At 51.2% G+C, this 21,129-nt stretch overlaps 1 protein-coding gene across 6 annotated transcripts in view; it reads left to right on the top strand.

Annotated features, from left to right (window-relative positions):
- The window catches only part of LTBP2 (latent transforming growth factor beta binding protein 2), a 71,458-nt gene that overhangs the window by 39,795 nt on the left and 10,534 nt on the right, over positions 1–21,129 (top strand). For 4 of the 6 annotated variants that reach the window (XM_041471939.1, XM_041471938.1, XM_041471936.1 and 1 more), the window contains 13 exons: positions 6,700–6,774; positions 10,519–10,641; positions 11,104–11,268; positions 12,040–12,270; positions 12,811–12,833; positions 14,528–14,567; positions 14,985–15,071; positions 16,111–16,236; positions 16,427–16,555; positions 16,963–17,082; positions 18,046–18,165; positions 18,374–18,496; positions 18,695–18,820. In XM_041471939.1, the coding sequence (XP_041327873.1) occupies positions 6,700–6,774; positions 10,519–10,641; positions 11,104–11,268; positions 12,040–12,270; positions 12,811–12,833; positions 14,528–14,567; positions 14,985–15,071; positions 16,111–16,236; positions 16,427–16,555; positions 16,963–17,082; positions 18,046–18,165; positions 18,374–18,496; positions 18,695–18,820 (1,488 nt within the window). The remainder of the gene's footprint in view (positions 1–6,699; positions 6,775–10,518; positions 10,642–11,103; positions 11,269–12,039; positions 12,271–12,810; positions 12,834–14,527; positions 14,568–14,984; positions 15,072–16,110; positions 16,237–16,426; positions 16,556–16,962; positions 17,083–18,045; positions 18,166–18,373; positions 18,497–18,694; positions 18,821–21,129) is intronic. The other 2 variants (XM_041471935.1, XM_041471937.1) reach the window with 2 other exon arrangements.

The raw sequence follows: 21,129 nt of genomic DNA, 5'->3' as shown, positions 1-21,129 counted from the left end.
TGGCTTTGTTTTCAGACTAACTCCAGGGAGATATAAAAAATGATGGGTTTTTTGTATTCCTGTGCCACAAGAAATTCCCTCTGGCTTTGGGTGATGAAGTTCCTCCTTGGAGACTTAATGGCTCTTGTGATTTTGGCAGGAATTCAGGCTAGTTGAAGGAGCCATTTTCATTCTGTTCAATGGTATACAAGTATCTTCCTGCTTTGGCCACCCCTGGTGTAAGGAGCTGTAAGGCAGACACATGATGGAGGCAGCTTAAGAGAGCCCAGGTGTTGTGGAGTGAGGAGGCCAGGCAGATGGCATGCCTTTCTCTGGCGTGTTGTCTTCATACACTTTTAACAGCCGCCAAGCACTGTGACCTGTCACTGCCTTGTGCCTTGTCTGCCAGTGTTTCCAGTTCCATGCCAGTGTGAAGGCATTGTTCCATGTACTTCCTGCCTGTAGACCACATCCCACACTCACATTCCTTCTGCCTTCTGGTCTCGCTGGCCTGTATTGTGCTCACTCAAAGTCACTGGGCTGTAGTTCAGTGATCTGGTGTCTCGTGCACAGAGATAACATGTCCAGTTTCCAGCTTTCTTCTTAGCATTGTGATCTTCAGAGACAGCTCCTTGCTCTCATGTGTCCCAGGGAAGCATGAACCAGGGCAGACTTGACAGCATTGGGAATTTAATTCCAGCAAGTAGAGACAGAAATGGCAGAAGCTAGTTCAGTGTAAACACTTACAAACGTACAGAAGTGCAGCCAGGCAAGAGCTAGACAAATGGGGAACTTGTTTGGATTGACTGTCTGCCCGAGACACTGATTGTTAGTAGAGTCTGGATACGTCCGGATGTCTCCATCATCTGCAGCTTTCATGTTTGGTACGTGTTTGTGTGCGGAAAGACATCAGAGAAGATGAATAGGAGGCAGGCATCTCTCTGAGCAAACTTACCATGACCAATCCTCTCTATTTTTTATGTTTTGCTCAGCATCAGAAAAGCCAAGGCACTCAAATGCTTTGTCTGCGTCCTAATGAGACCATGTTAAAAGATGAGTTCAAAATTAAGGGTTGACCTAGCCAGGAGTCTCTGTAGTGAGTGTTACTTTAGCCTTAGATATTTCCTTAGGCCACGCACAGGCTGTGTGGTTTGCTGCTGGGGGGCTGTATATCGTTGTCTTCAGAGAAGTGGGCAGAGAGTTGGGTGCTCCAGCAGGCTATAGTAGAAGTTCCTGGGAGCTGCTGTTGCTCATGCAAGTGAGAACTAAAGATAGGACCCCCATGACATGTCAGAGACAGCCTGGGGAGAAGGGGGAGAGCCAAGAGCTTGCTCCATGAGCTGTTGGAGCAAAGGCTGGTTGTTGCCTGGTCCATGAAAGAAAGAGATGAGCCAGAGACAGGGCCCTGGAGGGTGGCAGGACACCTGCTGCCATGCAGCTGCAGTCCTTTAGTTTTGGCCAGAATTTGGTGGATGAAATGTGTTGTGTTGCAAGATCGGATAAAACAGGTGGAGACATTCCGTGACCCTCCTGGGTCTTTAGTACTTGGAGAAAGCAATGGAACACACACTGAAAGGCTAGAACAGAAGGGCAGGGGCAAACAGGAGCTGGAAAGTAAAACCTGGAGAAGACTGATAGTAGGAAAAGAGAACTAGAGGCTGGTGGAGCAGCTGAAGTAGAAACACTAGGATGTGACTGAAAGGGAGCTCAGGAACCAGCACGGTAGTTGTGCGGTGCTGGTGAGGAAGCTGCACTGAAGCAATGACCTGTCCTGTGGCAAGCTCAGGATGCAGGGCTAGTAGCAGGTACACTGCTGGGCAGAGCTACTCCTGCTTACCTGCCAGACCATAAGTTGTTTTGGGGAATACAGTGGTCTGTGGAAAGAACATGTTGGAACAATATTAAAGAGATGGTCTGCAGAAATTAAACTCAATGAGACTGGAGCTACAGCTCAACACATACCCCATGGCAGGTGTGGATTTGGATACTGGTTTTCCCAAAGCCTTGGCCCTTCTCAGGCACATGGGGATAAAGGAAACTGGTAGCAGAGAGTTCTGTCCAGAGGGGATCACAGCACTGCTCTTCTACCTCCTCCCTGTCCATGAGACCACACACCTCTGGGACCAGCAGTCTTCCAGGAAAACACCCATATCAGTGGACACCATCTGCAGTACTGCCAGAAGCTACAAGTCTCACCCTTCTGTGCAAATGAGACTTTCTGGGTGCAGGAGTAAACCTGCATTTTTTAGATCCTGATTTTTCAGTGCCCCCTGTCCCTTATTTCCAGCTACAGTCAGCCTGAGCATGGGCTGGGCTGTGCACCCACTCATTGTGCTCACTGCAGATCTTCCTGGGCTGCTTTCTCTCCTCCTATGGGTTTTAACTGCATTAAGAAACAAGTCTTTGAAGGCTATTGTTTTGTTTTTATTCCCACTCCACGTGTTTTTTCAAGTTTTTTGTCCTAGAGAAAAGTCTGAATTTCACTGGAAAGTTGGATCTTGTAATGTCTGGCTTGGCATCCGCAGCACTCCCTGAACAGACCTCCCACTGTGAGAGGGGTGGCAGCTCACCCATGGAGCCGTCATCGTCACAAACACCAAGTGGCTCTGCAAGCCTCACGCTCCCCTGCACTGTGCCTGCAGGCATTGAAACAGCCACAGGAAGCCCCTTGAAAATCAACCCCCTGCTCTGCTCCTGGGAACAGATGGGGTAGGATGCAGGAAAAAAATTCCCTGGATATATGGGAAGGAGGCTACAGAGGCCACTGTTACCGTGTGCCACAGGCAGTCTGTGCGGAACAGTAAAGAAAGGCTGGAGGTGGGGAAAGAAGCTGAAACCTCTGCAAGGAAGTGCCAGCACCACAGAAAGCAATGCCTAACCTGGGAAAGCACAGCATTTTCAGGAATGCTTTGTTCTGCATAGTGCTTGTTTTGCTCATCGTTCACATACAACATTGTCCTAGCAGCACACAACAGCAGTGTTACAAAACTAGGGGGTTTTAGGTACAAGGTATCTTGTTGGAGTTGGAAGCACCTTGGGAGCAGAATGAGGATCTCTCTGTTGAAACACCAAATGGCAAAAAGGAATTATCAGATGCTTCCTTCAAGCATCTTTTGCACCTTCAAGATCTTTACTGATCATGAGTAGAGCCAGAGGCCTTAGTTTTGTATCACACATGTACACTGGTGCATGTCCTCCCCACAACTACTAGCATAACTCTTGTTGGGGCATTGGAGAAAGTCTTGCTGGAGCCTCCTTACAACAGGCCACCCAGAGGAGAGCAGGCATGACAGACCTAGGCAGAAGGATTTCTCTCTTTCCCTCGTGTCCATTCTGCCTTAGAACTCAGCTGAACCCCACAGCCACAGCCTGCTACTTGCCGTGGCACCTCTAATACATCTCTGGAGGCTGCTGTGGGGCCCAAACTGCTCTGCTCTTCTGCCACTGAGCCCAGCAGCTCATGTCCTCTGTGCAGTGGAGGCTGATCTTCTCTACTTCACACTAAAGCAGGCTGAGGCTTGACTGAGTCCACCATCCCCCTTTCTCCAGGTGTCATGAGACCATTCACTGCTGCTTCTTTCACCTCCCAGGACTAGAAGAAGCACCAAGCTACCCTCAAGGTTTCTCAGTGAGTTGATGTCTTTAGTATGGTAGATGGAAAGAGTCAAAAGAAAGGGGCTAGCTTTCAGGAAATGGGCATTTCCTCACTTCTCATCTGACCACAGGCTTGCTTCTTCCCCTTTTAAAAGAGTGGTATTGTATGGACTAATGTAATGTCTCATCCAACAAACATTGTCTCACTTCACACCCTTGTGCCTACCACCACTAGAAGTTTTCCACTTCACTACCATCCTGAACTTCTCCAGACAGTGTTTGGGTAGCCAGGGCTGTTGGGCAAAATCTCTTCTCATAGGAAGTGATGAAAAATTAGCCTAATTGCTTAAAGATTATCCTGCTAGGTGACAAAATCTCCCTGCCCAATTTCTGTATATTCATTTCCTGTCATATTATGATCCACTTGAGTATTTTTCTAGCCGGGGACAAAGATGCTGGTGGGAGTCCTGGGCTGTGGCTGCTTCACACTCATCTCCTTTCTGAGCTGGTGAGCTTATGGCATGCGTGCTCCTTTGTATGAGCCCAGCCCTGACAGGGATGCCTGGTGCCTGCAGAGCTTGCAGAGAGCTAGAGGAAGCAATGAGGAGAGCCAAGAGGGACTCCTAATGTGCTGCTATCTGTTGACCACATTGGTTTGGCACAGTGTCCCCATGGCTGAAATGCCCAGGAGGCAAGGTTGTGAAATCACACTCTTAAATCAGGAACCAGGGCTCCCTGCCCTCAGCAAGCCTGAAATCTGTCTGCCTGACAGATGCAACTCAGCTGCTCCATCTCTAGCATCGGGTTCTGGGAGAACCCTTCTTGGAGAGAGTGTAGACAGATACGGGAGACTGGGGCCTCTTCAGCTCTGGATGCAACAGATTTCTGCCCTCTCTGATCATCAGATTAGCTTTTTCCTTTTGGTGGGTTCCAGAGGAATAGCCTCCTACCAGCTGCATGAGAGAAGGTCGGATGCTGATCCCCTTTGCAGGAAACCCAAGTGTCCTAGGCTGTTTTTTTCAGGAGATTTTGGCCATCTCTGTTGTCGTTCAGCCACATCTGAGTGTGTGGAAGGAAATAGTCTTCTACTCAAGAAACCAAGCACAAAGCTGAGAGTTAATAGCTTATATCCTCCTGCAGCCACACACTGTCTTCCCTTGTGGACAGATCCTGGCAGCCTCCATCCAATACTTCAAAACTCTCTTGGTTCCACTCTTGGTACAGAGAGATCTGCTCACATTACATTACAATTATTCCTTCCAGGGAACATGGGTTTCTTTGCAGAGTTAAGACGTTTGTCCGTAGCTTCACAAGTGATTTGCTGAAGTAGAGGGGTTTCTCCAAACTGGAGTTTGGTAAGTGCTAAGGTGGCACAGTCCAGCAATTCATCTGCCCACCACTGGCATTTTCTGCCTTTCCCTCTCCCCAGCAGCATCTGTTGGAGGGATGCTGCAGAATCTGTTTCTCTGCAAATTTTTCAGAGGGGGAGCATGGCTCTGACATGTCATCACTGTTTGATCTCCAGCATGCTTGGCTTCTGCTCAGAGGGCTTGCACATAACAATGGTGCTTCATTTGAGTGTCTGTTATCACACTGTGCTGAGGCTGACAGATGTTTCCAAGCACAGTTAATGCCTGTCGGCATCCCCGAGCCCACAAGCTATGGTGTGGGAGGACCTGAAATCCCACTGGGGTACTGAGCCTGGAGCCCATAAGCCAGAAGTGTTTTTTACCTTCTCAGAAGGTTGAAAGGTACCCAGGGTTTCTCAGTATCACCAGAAGCTCCCTCATCCCTAACATCCAGATATTTGTTAGCACCTGCTGCCTACAATTCGTGACTAAACTGTTGAAGGGGGTAAATAGAATTTTTTGTCTTTGTCATTCACTCAGCTGCTCAGGATCAATGTACACATGGAAAACCTTGTAGCTTCATTTAATATACCTGAGAAAACCAGATTTTCTGTTCTCCTTCCTGGTACAGGCTGGTAACAATGTGTTCTCCTGTCTTTTATTTCCTAAGCACCTTTCTCTTAGGAGGCTGGTCGCTAAATTTTGCCTTAGAATAACTGTCCTAGAATGGCTTTAAATTGCTTTATAGAGTTCAAGTGTTCAGGACAAAGAGTTATGGACATGCCTGCTCTCTGCTCACAGAATGTGTTCTTAAACTTTGCAGGCTTTCTTTGTGGTCTTAAATTTTGCAGGCTCTTTCCCAGCATCTCCTGCTGTAAGGATGGTCTCAATTTGCCCCTGGTTCTTGAAGCTGCAATGTGTAAGGAATCTGCCAGACCCTCAATGTGACTATTGCCATGGAGGGCTTTCTACATATGACACCAAGGAGAGAGCTACTGATGCCAGGCAGGAGAAATTAGAGTGGCTGGAATATGGCTGGGCAGTCACTTAGCTGTTGCATTCATTCCTTGTTCCCAAGCAAAAGATCCAGAAATTTAAAAGAAACCCCACCCTAGGAAAATCCCTATCTTAGGCAAAGTACCCTTCTTCCTATCCCACCCCATTCTTATTCACTTCCCAACCCATCCACTCAGATTCCCTTTTCCTTGCTCCAAAATTCGATGCCTAAATTTGACTTCCTAGGAATTTATGGGCCACATTTTACTTGCCTTTAAAAAATTTGGAGAGGTTTAATTGTGCGTGTTACAGAACATTTTGAAACCCACAAAACTATTTAAAGCAGAAATCTGAATTTTTCTTTGATGAGAGGGATTGGGGAAGGAAATCACATGCAGTATAAAAATAAATGTAATAAACAGGGCCTGAGTTGTTATTTCAGCAGCTTGTCAAGGACCTCAGCCATTCCTTTCACTCTGATCTCCCTTGTCATGTGCCACCTGGCTATCCAAACTGACCTAGAAGGACACAAAGTGACACAGTGGTAGATATGAGGCATAGGCAGCACCCCTGGGTCACCAGATTGGCACTTACCAAGAAGCAGAAGACACTGCATGAATGACGTGGCTGCTCTTACCTTTCCCTCTGCCCTGGGAGTCATCAGAAGCCCATCCAAGGCAGGCCTAGGGACTCTTTACCCTCTGGAAGGAAGGCAGAGAAGGGAGGACACTGGTGGCTGGCTCTACTGCCAGTGTCCCACACTGTTTGCTTTTTTTCCCAGCACACCCTGTGATTGAGAATGGACAGGTGGAGTGTCCCCAGGGATACAAAAGGCTGAACCGGAGCCACTGCCAAGGTAAGGATGCTGCTTTCATCTGTCTCTCTCCTTCTCACATCCACTGTCAGTGTTGAAATTATCTACACAAAATACATTTATCTAAATCCCTGATATAGCTCTGCAAAGAATGTGACTTATAAAAATCTCCATGTTCTCACCAAGAATGAAAGAAAGCCAGGTAACAGTGGACTACGTGACTCTGCTGACAAGCACAGTGACCACATAGTTGGGCCAGTACAAGAGAGCTCCTCTGTTAAGTCCTACTGACCCAGGACCTGTGCTCTGCTAAGTGTGAGTGTAAAAACACTTCTTCCATGGTCTGAAGCAACAGAAATTCTGTTTCCTAAAAATATTTGTGAAGGTTATCAGCTTGTTCATTTGTTCATTTACAAGTAGGAGTGTGCTAGTTTGAACGTTTACAAGTGGGAGAGTGCCATAAAAGTGATGCCTTCTGTTCTGACTGTGTCACTTGTTCACGCTGCTGGGCTCCCCTGCCTGCCCCATGCTGCCAGGATTGATCCATTTCTCACTTCTGTGATCCCTCAGTTCCATATGAGGAAGACACCAATTTCTCCCCTTTTCTCTCTGGTTCATGTTTATTTGGCATTTCTTGGGCCTACACTGCTTGTGTTTTTCTGTCCTCTGACTAAAGAGGAATTTATTGTTCCCTTCTTGTGATCCCTGATAAGCTGAGAGGTGTCATCTCACAGATGCAGCAGGGAGCAAACCCAGGGCTGGCAGTCCAATGACTCATCTCTTTTAGCTGGGATTTTCCACCATTCTTACTTAATTAATGATTCAACCTCCCCACATTGTCCTGAGGGAGAACTTTCACCAACACAACAACTATTCATCTTGGTGCTCAGATCTCATCCCTTGTGTGGCCACAGACAGTGCTGTAATTATGAGGAGCTACCCAGAGACATCAAATATGAGTTGGAGGAACAAAGGAGCTGGAGGGAATCATGTCAGAAAGCAGAGATCTGCAGTGCCTGCTCTGGATTTCTGTCCCCTGTGGATCAGGGAGGAGCAGAGGGAGATGACAGTGTGGATTTGTCTAGGAAGATGTTTTTGCACAGGAAAAAGCATGAACCAGAGATTTGTGCCTCTGGATGCTCTTTTGTAAACTAGACTGGAGAAGTCCTGTTCTTCAGACACTACTGCTTCAAGGTGCTATTCCCATCTCTACTGTTGCAGCAGATTGTGTGACAGGAAGCCTTAGCACCTCACTTTAGGGCCTAGAGTGAGTAATTTGGTGGACAGATGTAGGAGAGGCTACATGGAGCCTTCTTTTGCCAGCCTACGTAGGAGGGGAGGCTTTGCAGGTTATTGTTAAAGAACTGTGACTGGAGGAGGACTCTGCAGAAGCCCACTTTCCTCTGTTCAGTATGGACAGGAAGGGTTTTCTCTAGTGCCTTCCAGCAGCGGAAGAAATAGTTCACCTTTGCAGTACCTCCTTTCCTTTCCTTGCTGCATCCATTGAACAGACCAAGGCTGCAAGGAGTCTGAGCAGAGAGTGCCTGTCAGAGCCAGCCAGGGATCCTCCCAGTGCCGCTGGGACTAGCAGGAAGGATGGCACTGGAAGAGCTCCTGGAGGCTCAGGGATAGGGAGGTGTGCATGCAGAGCAGTCACCGCACATGACACTCTGGCACCTTGGTGTCTGTAAGTCCTGGGAGGCAATATGTGTATTTGGTGTCTGTTGCTGACCTGAGTCCTTTCTGCTGACCAAGCACTGGTCAGCCTGCACCTTTCCACCACAAGCTGCCTGACTCAGTCTGGCTGATTCTGAGGAGCTTGTGTGGGGTGGGAAAAAGCAGCTGAGGCAGCACATGGATCTCAGTTTGTGATCCCTGAGGCCTCTTCTTGTGGGCTAGCCCTAGCCCTGGCATGCTGCAGGGTAGGAGTGTGTAGCTCTGAGCGTACCTGCCTGCTTTTATTCCCAGTGGGGACTTCCACTGTGGCTGACAGCAGAATAGAAGGTGTTGGAATGAGGCCTGGATGTGGCCCTGTTTTAAATTAAGGATATAAAGCCTAGCCTTTGGTGCTTGTTTATTTTGTGCTCTCATTACTCTAATCCCTCCAATCCCTTTGTTCATATGGGGTCAAACACTTTGTCCAGTTGGTCGGTCAGAATGAAAAAATACTCTGACCATGCTGTGGAGTGACAGGGATGAGCCACAAGGCTCCTCCAGAGAGCTCTAATGTCTTTTCTGAGTGGGGTTCCCAGCATATTTGGGGTTGGTCACTGGTTGTTCTCATGAACTCTGTCCTGTGCTTGGTACAGAGCAGGAAACACTACACTGTGCAGCCAAATCCTACTCCTCCCTGTACTTCTGCAGATCCCTGTAGCATTGGTACTGCTGATGGACTTAACTTCTGGCCTGGTCTTCATGGTCCTTGTATGTCTCACCTGTGTATGGAGCAGCTGGTGGGATGAATGGAGGAGTTTAAGAGCACAGGACTGGGGAGGACCACTAGGTCATTAAGTCTGAACTTCAGCTGTCATTGCTTGCTGTGTGTCTCACAAGACAGCCCGCTCCACCAAGCAGCAGTGCTTTGGCTCTGAGGAATAAGGCAGTGCTGGGAGAGCTGTTCCTGAGTCTTCAACCCCATCCATCTTGAAACAGTCCCTAGAGCACCACTGGGTGCTCTGAGGGCACTTGAGGTCTCACCAGGGCCATGCACCCTGCCACTGGGACTGCCCTATGTCTTTGGCCTAGCATCATGTTGGCATTTCTTGGTCTTGACAGCTCAGAGCTGTCCTGTGAGCAGTGAGTGGACCCCAAACCCTCTCACTGATGGCTTTCACCTCTTAGCTGGCAGTATATCTTCCTGTGGTTTGTCTCAGGGTGGTGCTGAGGTTGCTCCCAGTCCTGCTGCTCTGTGTCTCATCCAGCTCTTCCTGCACTGCTTGTGCCTCCTGACACAGCACATGTCATCAGCATTCTGACTTTTCTGGACCAAGCTCTTTAGTGAAGATAGGAGGCTACATTATTCCATGAGGACACCTTCCTCCTTAGTCTCCATCTGAAAACTGCCCTCAGCTCTCTTTAATGCACTTTTTGCCAAACCCTGTCTTCTCTAGCTTAGCTCATACATTCTTACATGGTGCTGTAGGAAAGCCTTTACTGCAGGCCAAATGGATGAGCCCAGTGGTGTTTCCCTAGGATAAACCCAGCTTCCTTCCCAAAGACTGTGTCTGATGAGTGCTGAGTCGGGCAGAGGCAGAACTTGAGGCAGGGTTTGAATGTGGTGACTTCACACTTGATCACCCTATTCTTAGAAGAAGGCACAGTGGGCCACAGCCTGGCTCACCACCCCTGTGCCTCTGGATGGGATCTGTCAATGCCCTCCCTGGCACTGAGTTTCTCAAAAAGGATCCTCTGTGGATGATAGCTCTATGGAAGCAGTACCAGGAATCAGGAGAAAGGACAGGACTCACCATTCCTGGCTTGCAAACAACCATGATAATAGTGACCCTGACAGAGTGTCTCACTGTAGGGGCCACATCTGTTTTCCACAAGGACCGAAAGGAGAGCAGTCACCACAAGCCATCCTGCAGCTGCAGCAAGCAAGCTCTGCAGATGTGTGACAACTATCACCACAGAGGTCCCCACTGTGCTGCTTGGTGTGGTGGCTGCCTCGGACACCAGCCCAGCTGAGACCCCTTTGGTTTGCAGCACCTGAATGGGAGGCACTGGGTTGGGAGTTTATTACACCCTCAGCTTCTTCACATCTGAAAGGTTCTCTTCTTTCCACAGATATCAATGAGTGCTTGATGCAGGGCCTCTGCAAAGATGCCGAGTGTATGAACACCCGTGGCAGCTTCCGGTGTACCTGCAAGCCTGGAAGCATGCTAGACCCATCCCGTAGCCATTGCATCTGTAAGTGCTCCAGGGAACCCCTCAGTCTGGGCAGGGACCTGAGCAGAACCCTATGGCTCAGTGGAAGCCACAGCGTGCTTCACATCTCCTTTCAGGATACCTGAGTTGGGTTGTTCTGCACTTGTGTGCAGAATGAGTCCCATCATGCATTATCATTCTCCACGGACATTTCATGTCCCTGAAGAGGCTGAAGGGAATGTGCATATGGTGTGGCAGCAGAGGACATAGCCCCCATGGGATGAGAGAACTCCCACATGAGCTGGATTTTCTTGGGGATGACACTGTTGGGGTAAAGACCCAGTGGCTGATGGCCAGGGGGTGTCCTGGAAAGAAGGCAGGGCAGTCCTTGAACAGGCTGGGAGGCACAAGCAGAGAAAGAGCCAAGGGGGAGAGCTGAGTGTCCCCCATTCTCTTTGGAGAGCTCGGGGCACCTCGGGCACTGACCCGGCTGTTGTGTTTCAGCGGACAAAGCGGTGTCGATGGAGCAGGGGCTGTGCTACCGCTCGGCAGCCGGAGGCGTGTGCACCTTCCCCCTGTCGCACCGCATCACCCAGCAGATCTGCTGCTGCAGCCGCGTCGGCAAGGGGTGGGGCGAGAACTGCGAGGAGTGCCCCATGCCCGGCTCAGGTGAGATGTGCCTGCTTCCGCTTTGTTCTGGTTACACTGGGGTTTGGGTTTGCCTGAACACAGACAGCTGCAGGACCCAGAGCTGAGCAGTGCAAATGCTGTCCTGGGAGATGGGTACAGAACCCAGGAAGCAGACCTGGATAATACTGGGAAGATGGAGAAGTCCCTGATGGGAAACCACTCTGTATCAGAGGGAGAACACAACCATGTGTATGCCTGGCTTTATTCAACAGCCCTTTTCTGTCCTACATCTTTTGCTGGGAGGAAGACAGGTGAGGATGAATTTGAGTACCTCAGCATGGGATTGGGTGGAAGGGAAAGCACAGAAATCCTCAGGGACCAGAAAAATGTTCAGGTGTTTTGAGCACGAGTGCTTAGTGCTGAGGTACTCCGGGTTTGCTTTTATCTGCTCCCTTGCTCAGCCTGGACCTTCCTGTGGCATGACCTCTTTCTAGCAGTACTGACCATGAGAAGGGATTTCATTTTGGGGGTCTGGGAATGCCTGTGAGAGATCCACCCTGCTCTGTGAGCACATTCCTTCTGCTTGAAGCATCAACCCACTGCAATCAAGATGTGTTTCTTTAAGAATTTAAACCTTAGAAATTACAGAAAATTATAGGATTGGGGAAACTGGCACCCACACTCACATATATGCCTGCCCATCTTCACTCCACTGTACCACTATTGTGTCTGGGTATGGTAAGCCAGGTGATCCCTCCACCAGCCTCCAAGCTCTGCTTTCTAAAGTTTTGATTTGATTTTCCTTCACAGAGGCCTTCAAGGAAATTTGCCCAGCAGGACATGGCTACACCTACTCCAGCTCTGATATCCGACTGTCAATGAGGAAAGCAGAGACAGAAGAGCTGCCCCTCAGCTTAGAAGAGCAAGGGGAGAACAGCAACTGGACTTTGGACTGGACAGCGAGGAGACAGCAACTGCAGGACAGCCTGCGTGGCAGCATCCTGGAGGCATTCCTCCACCCTGGCACCTCACCAAGACAGGGTAGTGTGGGGTCTACTGCTTAAAGCTGCTCCATCTGGGCCCCTAGCAAGGGTGGAAAACTTCTTAGGTCCTGTCATATACCATGGATGGACCTCTGGCTGCAAAGGGCTCCTACAGACTGTAGTGTTCCTGAGGCATGAGGCACGAGGTCTTCAAGTCTTTGGAAAGTAGGTTGAGTGTTTCAGGCTCCTGCAGCTGCATCTTTGCAGTTGGTGCTGACTGGCCAGGCTGCCTCCATCAGGATCAGGACCTCAGGCCTGCATGGCAAGCCTAGCACTCCAGTCCTTGGGCTTCTGTCCAGCCCAGCTGGAAGGCAGTGTGACCAACTTCTTGTGCCAGTATTTGCTGGAGCAGTTGTTCCTGGGGTCTGCACAGTGCCAGGAGTCCAGGTGTGTCGGCTTTGGGAACAAGCTCTTGCAGACAAATGTGAGGGACTGAATGGCAATGTCTTAGAGGTGGGGTGAAGTTAGGGCAGTCAGGGTTTCAGGAGGATGCCTATCTGACTTCTCTCTACTCATCATGCACTGTTTCTTTTTCCAGGTGAAATTTATCCTGCTGTGCAGGTGAGTAAGGTTCATCTTGCCACAGCTCGATGCATCCGTGGTAGCTGGATGGGCTGGAGGGAGATGTCATACAAATTAACTAAAAGAGTGGGGATTTAGGTTAGATATTTGGAAGAAGGTCTTTACTGTGAGGGTGGTGAGACACTGGAACAGATTGCCCAGAGAAGCTGTGGATGCCCCAGCCCTGTAAGTTTTCAAGACCAAATTGGATGGGACTCTGAGCAACCTGGTCTAGTAGAAGGTGTCCCTGCCTATGGCAGAGGGGTGGAACTAGACAATCTTTAAGGTCTCTTCCAACCCAAAACATCCCATGACTCTATTCCTGCTTACACTCTTTTACTGTTCAGCCAGGCAGGTATGGGAGTTGTGGCTCCAGCCCTGTCTACACTGCATCTGACAGGGACTGAAGCTCTAGACGAGAGGGATTATCCATGATGAACTCAGTCCTAAAGAGCAAAAGAGTGAATTACAGCAAGGATCTATCCCACTATAAAAGGACATCAAGGAGAATTTTGGTTTGAAATACTGGTCTATGCTGCATATTCAAGTTTGCTCTGCTTTCACTAACTTCAGTTAATATCAGCTGTACTTACACAGCTGAGGTGTGGGCACTCACTGTCACACTGGCCTGGCTGTAGGGCTGATGGGCAGCAGGATAAGAGGAACTGCTGCAGTCAGCTTTAGACGTGCTTCTCTCATGGAGCCCAGTGTCCTGCTCAAGCCCAGCTCACAGCCAGCTCTCTCTGTGTTGAGGTGGGTGCAGCAGAAACACCACTGGAGCAGCCAGGGCAGGAGTCTCCAGCACTGGCTGTGTGAATTCACCGTGTTGGATGGAAGCAGCCTGGGGACTGATTTTCTGCTAGGCTCTCAACTTTGCTAGGCTGTGTGAATTTATTTGAGTGTCACTTGAAAAATGTGTGCCTCTTGATCCATGCTGTCAGTAGAGGTTTGGCCATATCTCTCCTGAGCATATCTCTCTGTGCCCTCTTGCTACATCAGCTCATCCCTCAGACATATACAGCACCTCTGAGGGAAGGGACAGCACTGCCACTGTCACTGCTTCATAAACATGAAGTAACTTGGCTCAAGTACATGTGAGAAATCTCAAGACAGGGCAGAAATTTGAACCAAAGCCTCCAAATGTGAAGTCTGGAACTTACATTGTTCAGTTGCCTGTTTTCTTCATCCATTGTGGAAAGCTCCACGGGACAGGGACTTGGGACTCAGGTTGTGCTCCAGCATTTCCTTTGGCAGCCATAGGTTTGCCAGGAGGGGATGCTGAGAAAGAGCTTCTAGCACAAAACACCATTCTGGTAAGGGAGCACTGTTGATGCAGGTCAAAGCAGATCTCCAGAGCTGCTGGTGACACTGGCAATATTTACCGTGCCTGGATGACCTGCCTGGCCACCTTGAGGAGATGCCTGCCTGGTAGCAGTGCCCTGCTCTCACCTGCACAGTGTGCTGCCACAGTCCCTCTGTGGGTGGCCCGTGGGACATGGCCTGAAGCTGTGTTTTTGCCCAGGATAATGTGCTCAGGACAGAGTGGCCCTGCCAAATGCACCCAGATGGAGTAGCTTCTCCTCCTAGGATGGCGATCTTTGGGAGAAAGAGGAGCCAGGAGGTGGGTGGGAAAATGTCACAGGGGTGCTGCATCCCAGTTCCATGCACAAGAATCCTATGTTTCTGTCCCTCAGGGAACTGCTGATGCCACTGCAGAGCCTGCCATGCGCAGAGGTGAGTGCCAGGCTGGTGGGAGGGCAAGGCATGTATGGGGAACAGAATAGGGCAGTGAGGAAAGTGGGGAGACTGGGAGCTCAGGGCATGCCCCGAGGGCCACCCTTCTCTGCATGGCAGCCCCCAGTGCTAGGCAGGACGGGGTCCTGGCTGGGCTGGCTGTGGGCAGCAAGGAGGACCCCATCACACTGGGTGGCTGATGTGGGGCTATTGGAGTGTGGAGCGGTGATGAATATCCAGCAAGGTGAAGGAGGCTGTGTTAAATAATAAGACGATAGAGTTGCAACAACCCTGCAGCCTCATCCTATGTTCTCTTTTGGTGCTGTGGTTGCCAGGACAGCCAGCACAGGTAAATCTTGGGTGGTCATCTCTGCCTGGGATCAGGTAGCTTGACTTACCTGTCTTCTCCTTCCACGGCAGAGGAAGAGGAGTTCTGGCATGGTGCTCGCCAGCCTGGCCCCACTACCACCTGGGATGCTGCTGCTCCAACACAGGTGCCAGCAGGTGGGTGTGTGTCCACCCATCATGAGGATTTCCTGCCTCTCTTTGCCCGGTACTACAGTGAAATTGTGTCCTAAGTTCTGCCCAGGGGCTCTCTCCCTTAACCAGTCTGTTTATCTGCCCACATGCATCCTTTGATTTCCCAAAGAAAAGTCCCTGACCTTCCACGCCTGTCCCAGCCTGGGCCCAGCTGCTGCCAGCCAGGGAAACCTGGCCGGCCGTGGGGAGTCACAAGAGCGAAGCCCGATGGGGAACAAAGCGTTTGTATCTGAGTCCTTCCCGCCTGCAGCCCCCTTGCCGGGCGCAGCAGCGGCTGCCGAGCCAGGGGAATCACGCACGGCTCCGGTGCCTTTGGCCCCGCGGCCCTGCCGTGCCGTGAGCTGACTCATCGGGAAGGGGGAGCGCCGGGGGAGGCATGTGGCTCCGGGGCGGCTTGTTTACTGCGCCGGAAACAAGGGTACTGTTGTTCCAGGGTTGCTCAAGTGTCTGGGAGTGTGGTCCCTGCCCTGCGCCGGGGGCTGGAGCACCTTGGGGAGCAGGCCTGGCGGAGGCACCTTGCTGAGGAATGCGTCTTCCTCAATAGCCTTTTGTTTGGGGTTGGGCTGCCCCCTCACTCCCCCCGGCTGGCTTTATGCCGAGGGGTGTGTGGTGCCTCACTGCCCCTTCACTGCTGCCTGTGCTCGGCTTAGCAGGGTGGTGCGAGGCGGGGGGCCCTGCTGTCACCCCAAGAGGAACGCCATCACAGGTGTCTGGCTCTGCTGCCAGCTCTAGTTTAAGGCATAGGGCTGCAGTGCAGGTGAGCAATATACGGCACTGGGGCATGCCAGCTCAGGCCACAGGAGCCCCAGGAGGTGGCAGGGTCTGCTGTGCCCTCCCTGCTGTCCCGTGGGTGCAGGCTCTCTGAAGGAGAGGAGCAGGCTCAGCATCACTCCCCAAGAAGGGAAAAAGCAGCCTCCTGGTATGGTGTTGGGGACACAAAGCAGACACTAGATTCCATGCACCCTTTTGGTGCTGCTCCCAACCCCGTGCTCTCTCTTTGCAGGGGTCAGCGGCTGTGCCTCTTCGCCCCTTTCCTGTGGAGCTGGTGCTTGTGTTCTGACCCAAGAGGGATATAGCTGCTTGTGCCACCCTGGTTACACCTTGGACCCCAGCCGCCTCCACTGCATTGGTAGGTTGGCAATTGGTGGATTCACTGCTCTGTCTTCTGGGCCTCAACAGCCCATTCAGTCCTTCTGGACATTGGGAGAAGGTCTTGTGGCAGCTCTGCTGAGGCCCTGCTCACTGCTGCAAGGTAGGATGGCAGGGGGCTGCATGCAGAAGGTGGTGACTGCTGATCTTCCTTCCCTGCCTGGTTGTAGATGAAGATGAGTGTCTGAAAGACCCTTGTGCTGGAAAAGGTCGCTGCATCAATAGTGTGGGCTCCTATTTCTGCCTCTGCTACTCTGGGTACACCCTGGCTGTGTCGGTGGGCAGGCAAAGCTGTGAGGGTAAGTAGTGTTCACCTGACACAGAGCTGCCTCCAGGGCCCCTCTCCAGGGCCTCTTTGTTCTCTCAGCCTCACGCTGTCTCATGAATGTGCACACACACATGCACACCTGCACATCCTCCCTTCCCACAGGACTGCCATAGACAGCTTGATCCATGGCAATCACTCTCTCCTGCTTGCTCGGGGGTAGGACCTTGCCCATGATGATCCAGGCAGGAGTCTGTGATGCCAGCCCTGATCACTGCTTCGTGGCTAGGAGGATGCTAGGGCAGGTGGGGGATAGAGGAGAGCCCCAGCACAGATCCCTTGGGTAGAGCCAGCTGCAGGGGGAGCAGGTCCTCTCCCCCTACCCAGCCTTCCTGACGCTGGTGAGGGAAGGCTCAGGACTGTCTCCCTGTGTGTTGCCAGACCGAGATGAATGTGAGCAGCCTTCTGTCTGCCGAGGACAGCAGTGCATCAACACCCCTGGCTCCTACCACTGCCAGTGCAAGGAGGGCTTTGCCATGGGCCCCAGAGGACAGTGTGAAGGTAAAGCGTGCTGCTCCCAGCAACCCCTGCCCCTCCAACCTACTCTATACATGGCTGAACACTTTCTTTTCTCATCACTCTGTGTCTCCTCCTGCAAGGGAGGTAGGACACCCCCACATTTGTCTGCCCTGTGCCCTCCCCAAGGACTGCCTGTCCTCTCCTTTGACTGCAGGAGGAACAGGCTTTCCTGGGCAGAGGGAATGGACTTCTCCCAAGATTCTCCCATCTCCCATTGGGGAACTCCTATGGAGTTCCCCAATGACCAGCCCATTCCAGCTTCCCATTATGGAAGGACGTGCCTATATGTTTCCATGCCACCTTGATTTTGTCACAAAATTGTCATGCTGGCAGGTGGACTGCAGGGAGAGCAGGCTGGAGAGACTCAGGCCACCCATCCCCCACTGTATCCCATTCACATGGCAAGACCTGGGCCCTTCAAAGCTTTCACCCTTGTCAACGTATGTTGTGCTTGATCAAAGACTCCCCTTTTTCAGTAGCTCATCTCCATCACAGAGTGGAGGCTATTATAGGAGGCAGTACAGGAAACAGGGCATGCACAGAATGCTGCTTTCCCCCACACAGCCTCCAGAAAGCACTTGCCTTAAGGACAACTGAGCTGGAGGTTGCATCCTGATCATAGTTATGAAACGCCCTGATGAGACAGCCCTGCACAGATGTTCTCTGATCCCCTTCTCTGCCCATGCACATTCCTGGCCTTGGCAACACCCTGCAGCAGTGAGTTTTGCTGCTGACTTATGTCAGCCCTCAGATGTGGGCGTAGGATCCTGAGGGATAGGTGGGGCCGTAAGAGATTTTGTCTAAGCCCCAGCAAACTCATCTCAACTCCTATTGGGTATCACTGTGCCCTGGAGGGAAACTCTGAGGATGCAGCTGGAGAGGACACATTGGAGACTGCTGCACTATTTACCTTTGGGAGCCTGAAAGAACTGTGTTTCTTGGCAGATGTCAACGAGTGCGTGGATCCCAGCTCTTGCCCCAGTGGGAGATGTGTCAATACACTAGGATCCTACAAGTGTGTCAGCTGTGGGGCTGGCTACCGGCCCAGGAACGGAAGATGTATTGGTGAGAAATTTGCGCTGCCTCTGGGCAGCACCCTTGCCCCCCACGGCAGAGCTCCCTGTAAGCCTCAAAAGGAGCAGGGGCACAGGCAGCATCCTTCTCCTGCAGTCAGCCAGCCTCTTTGGCCAGGGCATATTGCACTCGTAGCTTGTGTGGAGGGACTGCCCTGAGCACCCTGCCATGCCACGTTGCCTTCTGCTGTATCACACAGATGTGGACGAGTGTCTCGTGGAGGGGACTTGCGCTCATGGACAGTGTGTCAACCTGGATGGCTCCTTCCGCTGTTCCTGCTACCGAGGCTATGAGGTGGCACCTGATGGGAAGAGCTGCCAAGGTAATAAAGAGCCATGCGTCCAGACACTCTGAAGTGTCACACACTCAGTCCAGAGGGTTCCCTAGGCTCTCCCTAAGCACTTGGCTCTGCCTGAGTCCTGGCCACCATGCTGGCTAGTTCCCCCAGCACATGTGCCCCTGGTCATGCTTGCTGTGCATTTTTTCCTCTTACCCCACTCTCCCTCATGTGTTTATGCAGACATCGATGAGTGCACAGCCCGGGCTCCCTGTCCCTCCGGACTCTGCCTCAATACTGAGGGCTCCTATTCCTGCATGTCTTGTGACACCGGCTATGCTGTCTCCAGAGATGGCAGCATGTGTGAAGGTATCCCTTCCCCAGGAACAGACGAGGGGGTGCTGGAGGAAATGAGGGAAGAAACATTGCCATAGCTGGGTTACTGGTGGGGCAGGAGGGCTTCTTTAGTCTCAGGATCCTTTTCCAGCTCTTTAGCTTCCTGTTCAGCAGAGAGCATGGAAGGCTGCGAGCAGATCTCACTTGCAGGAAGGTGATTTTGCTCACACAGGAAAGGGATGGGGGGAAGGACTCCCGGACCAATGATGATCTAGAAGATGCTGACAAAGGCCAGAGGAGCACAGGAGGCCTGTAAACAGGGGCAGAGTTGTGTGTCTTTTAGTTCAGAACTGTGTGCATATATATCAAATGTACGTCTTCAACAGAAGGAGAAACCTTGGGTCCACAGCCCATGGAGAGACTGTGAGCACCCAGGTTTCATCATTTTTCCCCAGCCCCTAATATAACTTGGACTTGTTTAAAAGGAAAAGCTTAGAACAAGGTCTCTGCTGTGCCAGATATGCTGGCAGAGACTTAACAGCAGCACTGATTTGTGTGGGTTGCAGTGCTGAGACATGAGAGTGCTCAGTCTCAGCTTTACAGCTCAACTGCCCCAGCACAAGCAGGAAAACTTCATCTCTGATGGCTGACTGAGGGGGATATCCTGGGCTTGAGATGGCTTGATGCAAATTCCCTGTTTGGAGCAAGGGAAGGGAAAGGGCAGAGCTGGCAAAGGTATTTGTTTAAAGAATGGCCACGTGCTGAGAATTTATCTCTGGAGCACTGCAGAGGCCTGCAGCCTGCACGTAGCTGGCAAATGTAAAATCTTGCCTTTGATGTGACTCTCAGAAGGATCCCCCTGTATGGGGGCCTCCAGGAGGGGAGGAGAGGGAAGTTTTCCTCCCTTTAATTCTCCTCTGTTTTGATGTCTGAGAAAGCCAGTGTGAAATAAACTTATTTTGCATTTGATTTTCGGGTGTGATGGAAGAGCCGTGGTTTGATGCCTAACATCTGCCCTCCCCTTTTTCCAAGACTCCACATGAGCTGCCTCATCTCAGCCACCTTGCCCCAGCCATTTTATGAGGGCATCTTATCAGGGTTTGATATTGTTTGGGTCACACTGACCTGATGGCAGGATGGTATGTTCCTCCCTGCCTTGGCTGGTGGCCTTGTCTGTGGATTTAGGTTTCATATTTGAAACGTGATAAGGGTTTTGTGATAGTTTTTTTGTAAATAAACTAGATTTTGGTTCCTCTCCAGAAGAATTCAATAATACTGCTTCTTGCAAACCCTTTGAGGCTGAAAAGCTGGGAATCCTGCCCTGAGGTGGTAGCGAGGGATGCTCTTTGTGCCTGTGGCATAGTCAGTGCTCTGCAAAAAGGAAAGTGTTTCTCCCTACCTTCAGGAGCTGCCAGTCTCAGGGCTTTACCTCCTGTCGCTGAAGTGTTCTCCCGTGCTTGCCCCTACCTCAAGGGCTGCAGGCAGTCTGTTGGCATCTTGCAGCCCTCTGTGCGAGGGAAGGTATCCCTCTCTCCTCTGCTGTGAGCAAAATCCTCAGAGTGCCAGCAGATTCTGGCCAAGGCCTGGGAGAGCTGGGTGAGAGAGGGTTTTTGGAGAGCTCTGCAGCTGGGTAAGAGTTGCTGTAGGCCCCTGGACAACTCTTCCATGAGAAGGACATTGTAGACAAGTCTGGCAAGTGAGAAAGCAGAGCCTTGGAAGGTATGGCTGGTGCTGTGTTGCTCTACTGATGTTTGCTCTTGTGCAGTTGGCTGAAGAGAGGATTTGTCAACAGCTATGACTCTGCACTGGCCTCTTGGTGGTTGTTGTATGCAGAGCAGAGTTCTGCTGGAGACAGACACCGGGGTATCCCTGTGCACAGTATCCCTGTGCTCACAGAATCACTGAATGCCTAAGGCTGGAGGGGACCTGTGGAGTTCATCTCATCAACACACTGCTCAAGCAGAGCCACCAACAGTTCTTCCCAGAACTACATCCAGATAGTTTTTCGGTATCTCCAAGAAGGGAGACTCCACAATGTCTTTAGGCAGCCTAGGCCAGTGCTCTGCCACTGTCACAGAAAGAGTGTTCAGGCAGGACCTCCTGTTTGTGCCCCTTGCCTTTGGTCCTGTCACTGGGCACCACTGACTTGGTACTGAGATAGTGTTTTACTGGTCCCTATGATGGAAGGGAGTGAAGAGTCTGGGCTGAATCTGCACACCCCAGTAACAGGGAGTCTCTACCCTCTTCTCACTGTGATGGCATGGTCTGGGAGGACAGCTCAAACACACTTTGCAGGCCAACAGCTGGGTGATGCTTCTGTGGATGGGGATCTTCTCCAGTGG

This window comes from Pyrgilauda ruficollis, unplaced genomic scaffold (assembly GCF_017590135.1).
Source record: "Pyrgilauda ruficollis isolate IOZ18807 unplaced genomic scaffold, ASM1759013v1 scaffold28, whole genome shotgun sequence".
Classification (NCBI taxonomy): Eukaryota; Metazoa; Chordata; class Aves; order Passeriformes; family Passeridae; genus Pyrgilauda; species Pyrgilauda ruficollis.
Note: the sequence above shows the minus strand (reverse complement) of the source record. Positions and strands in the feature narration are given on the sequence as shown.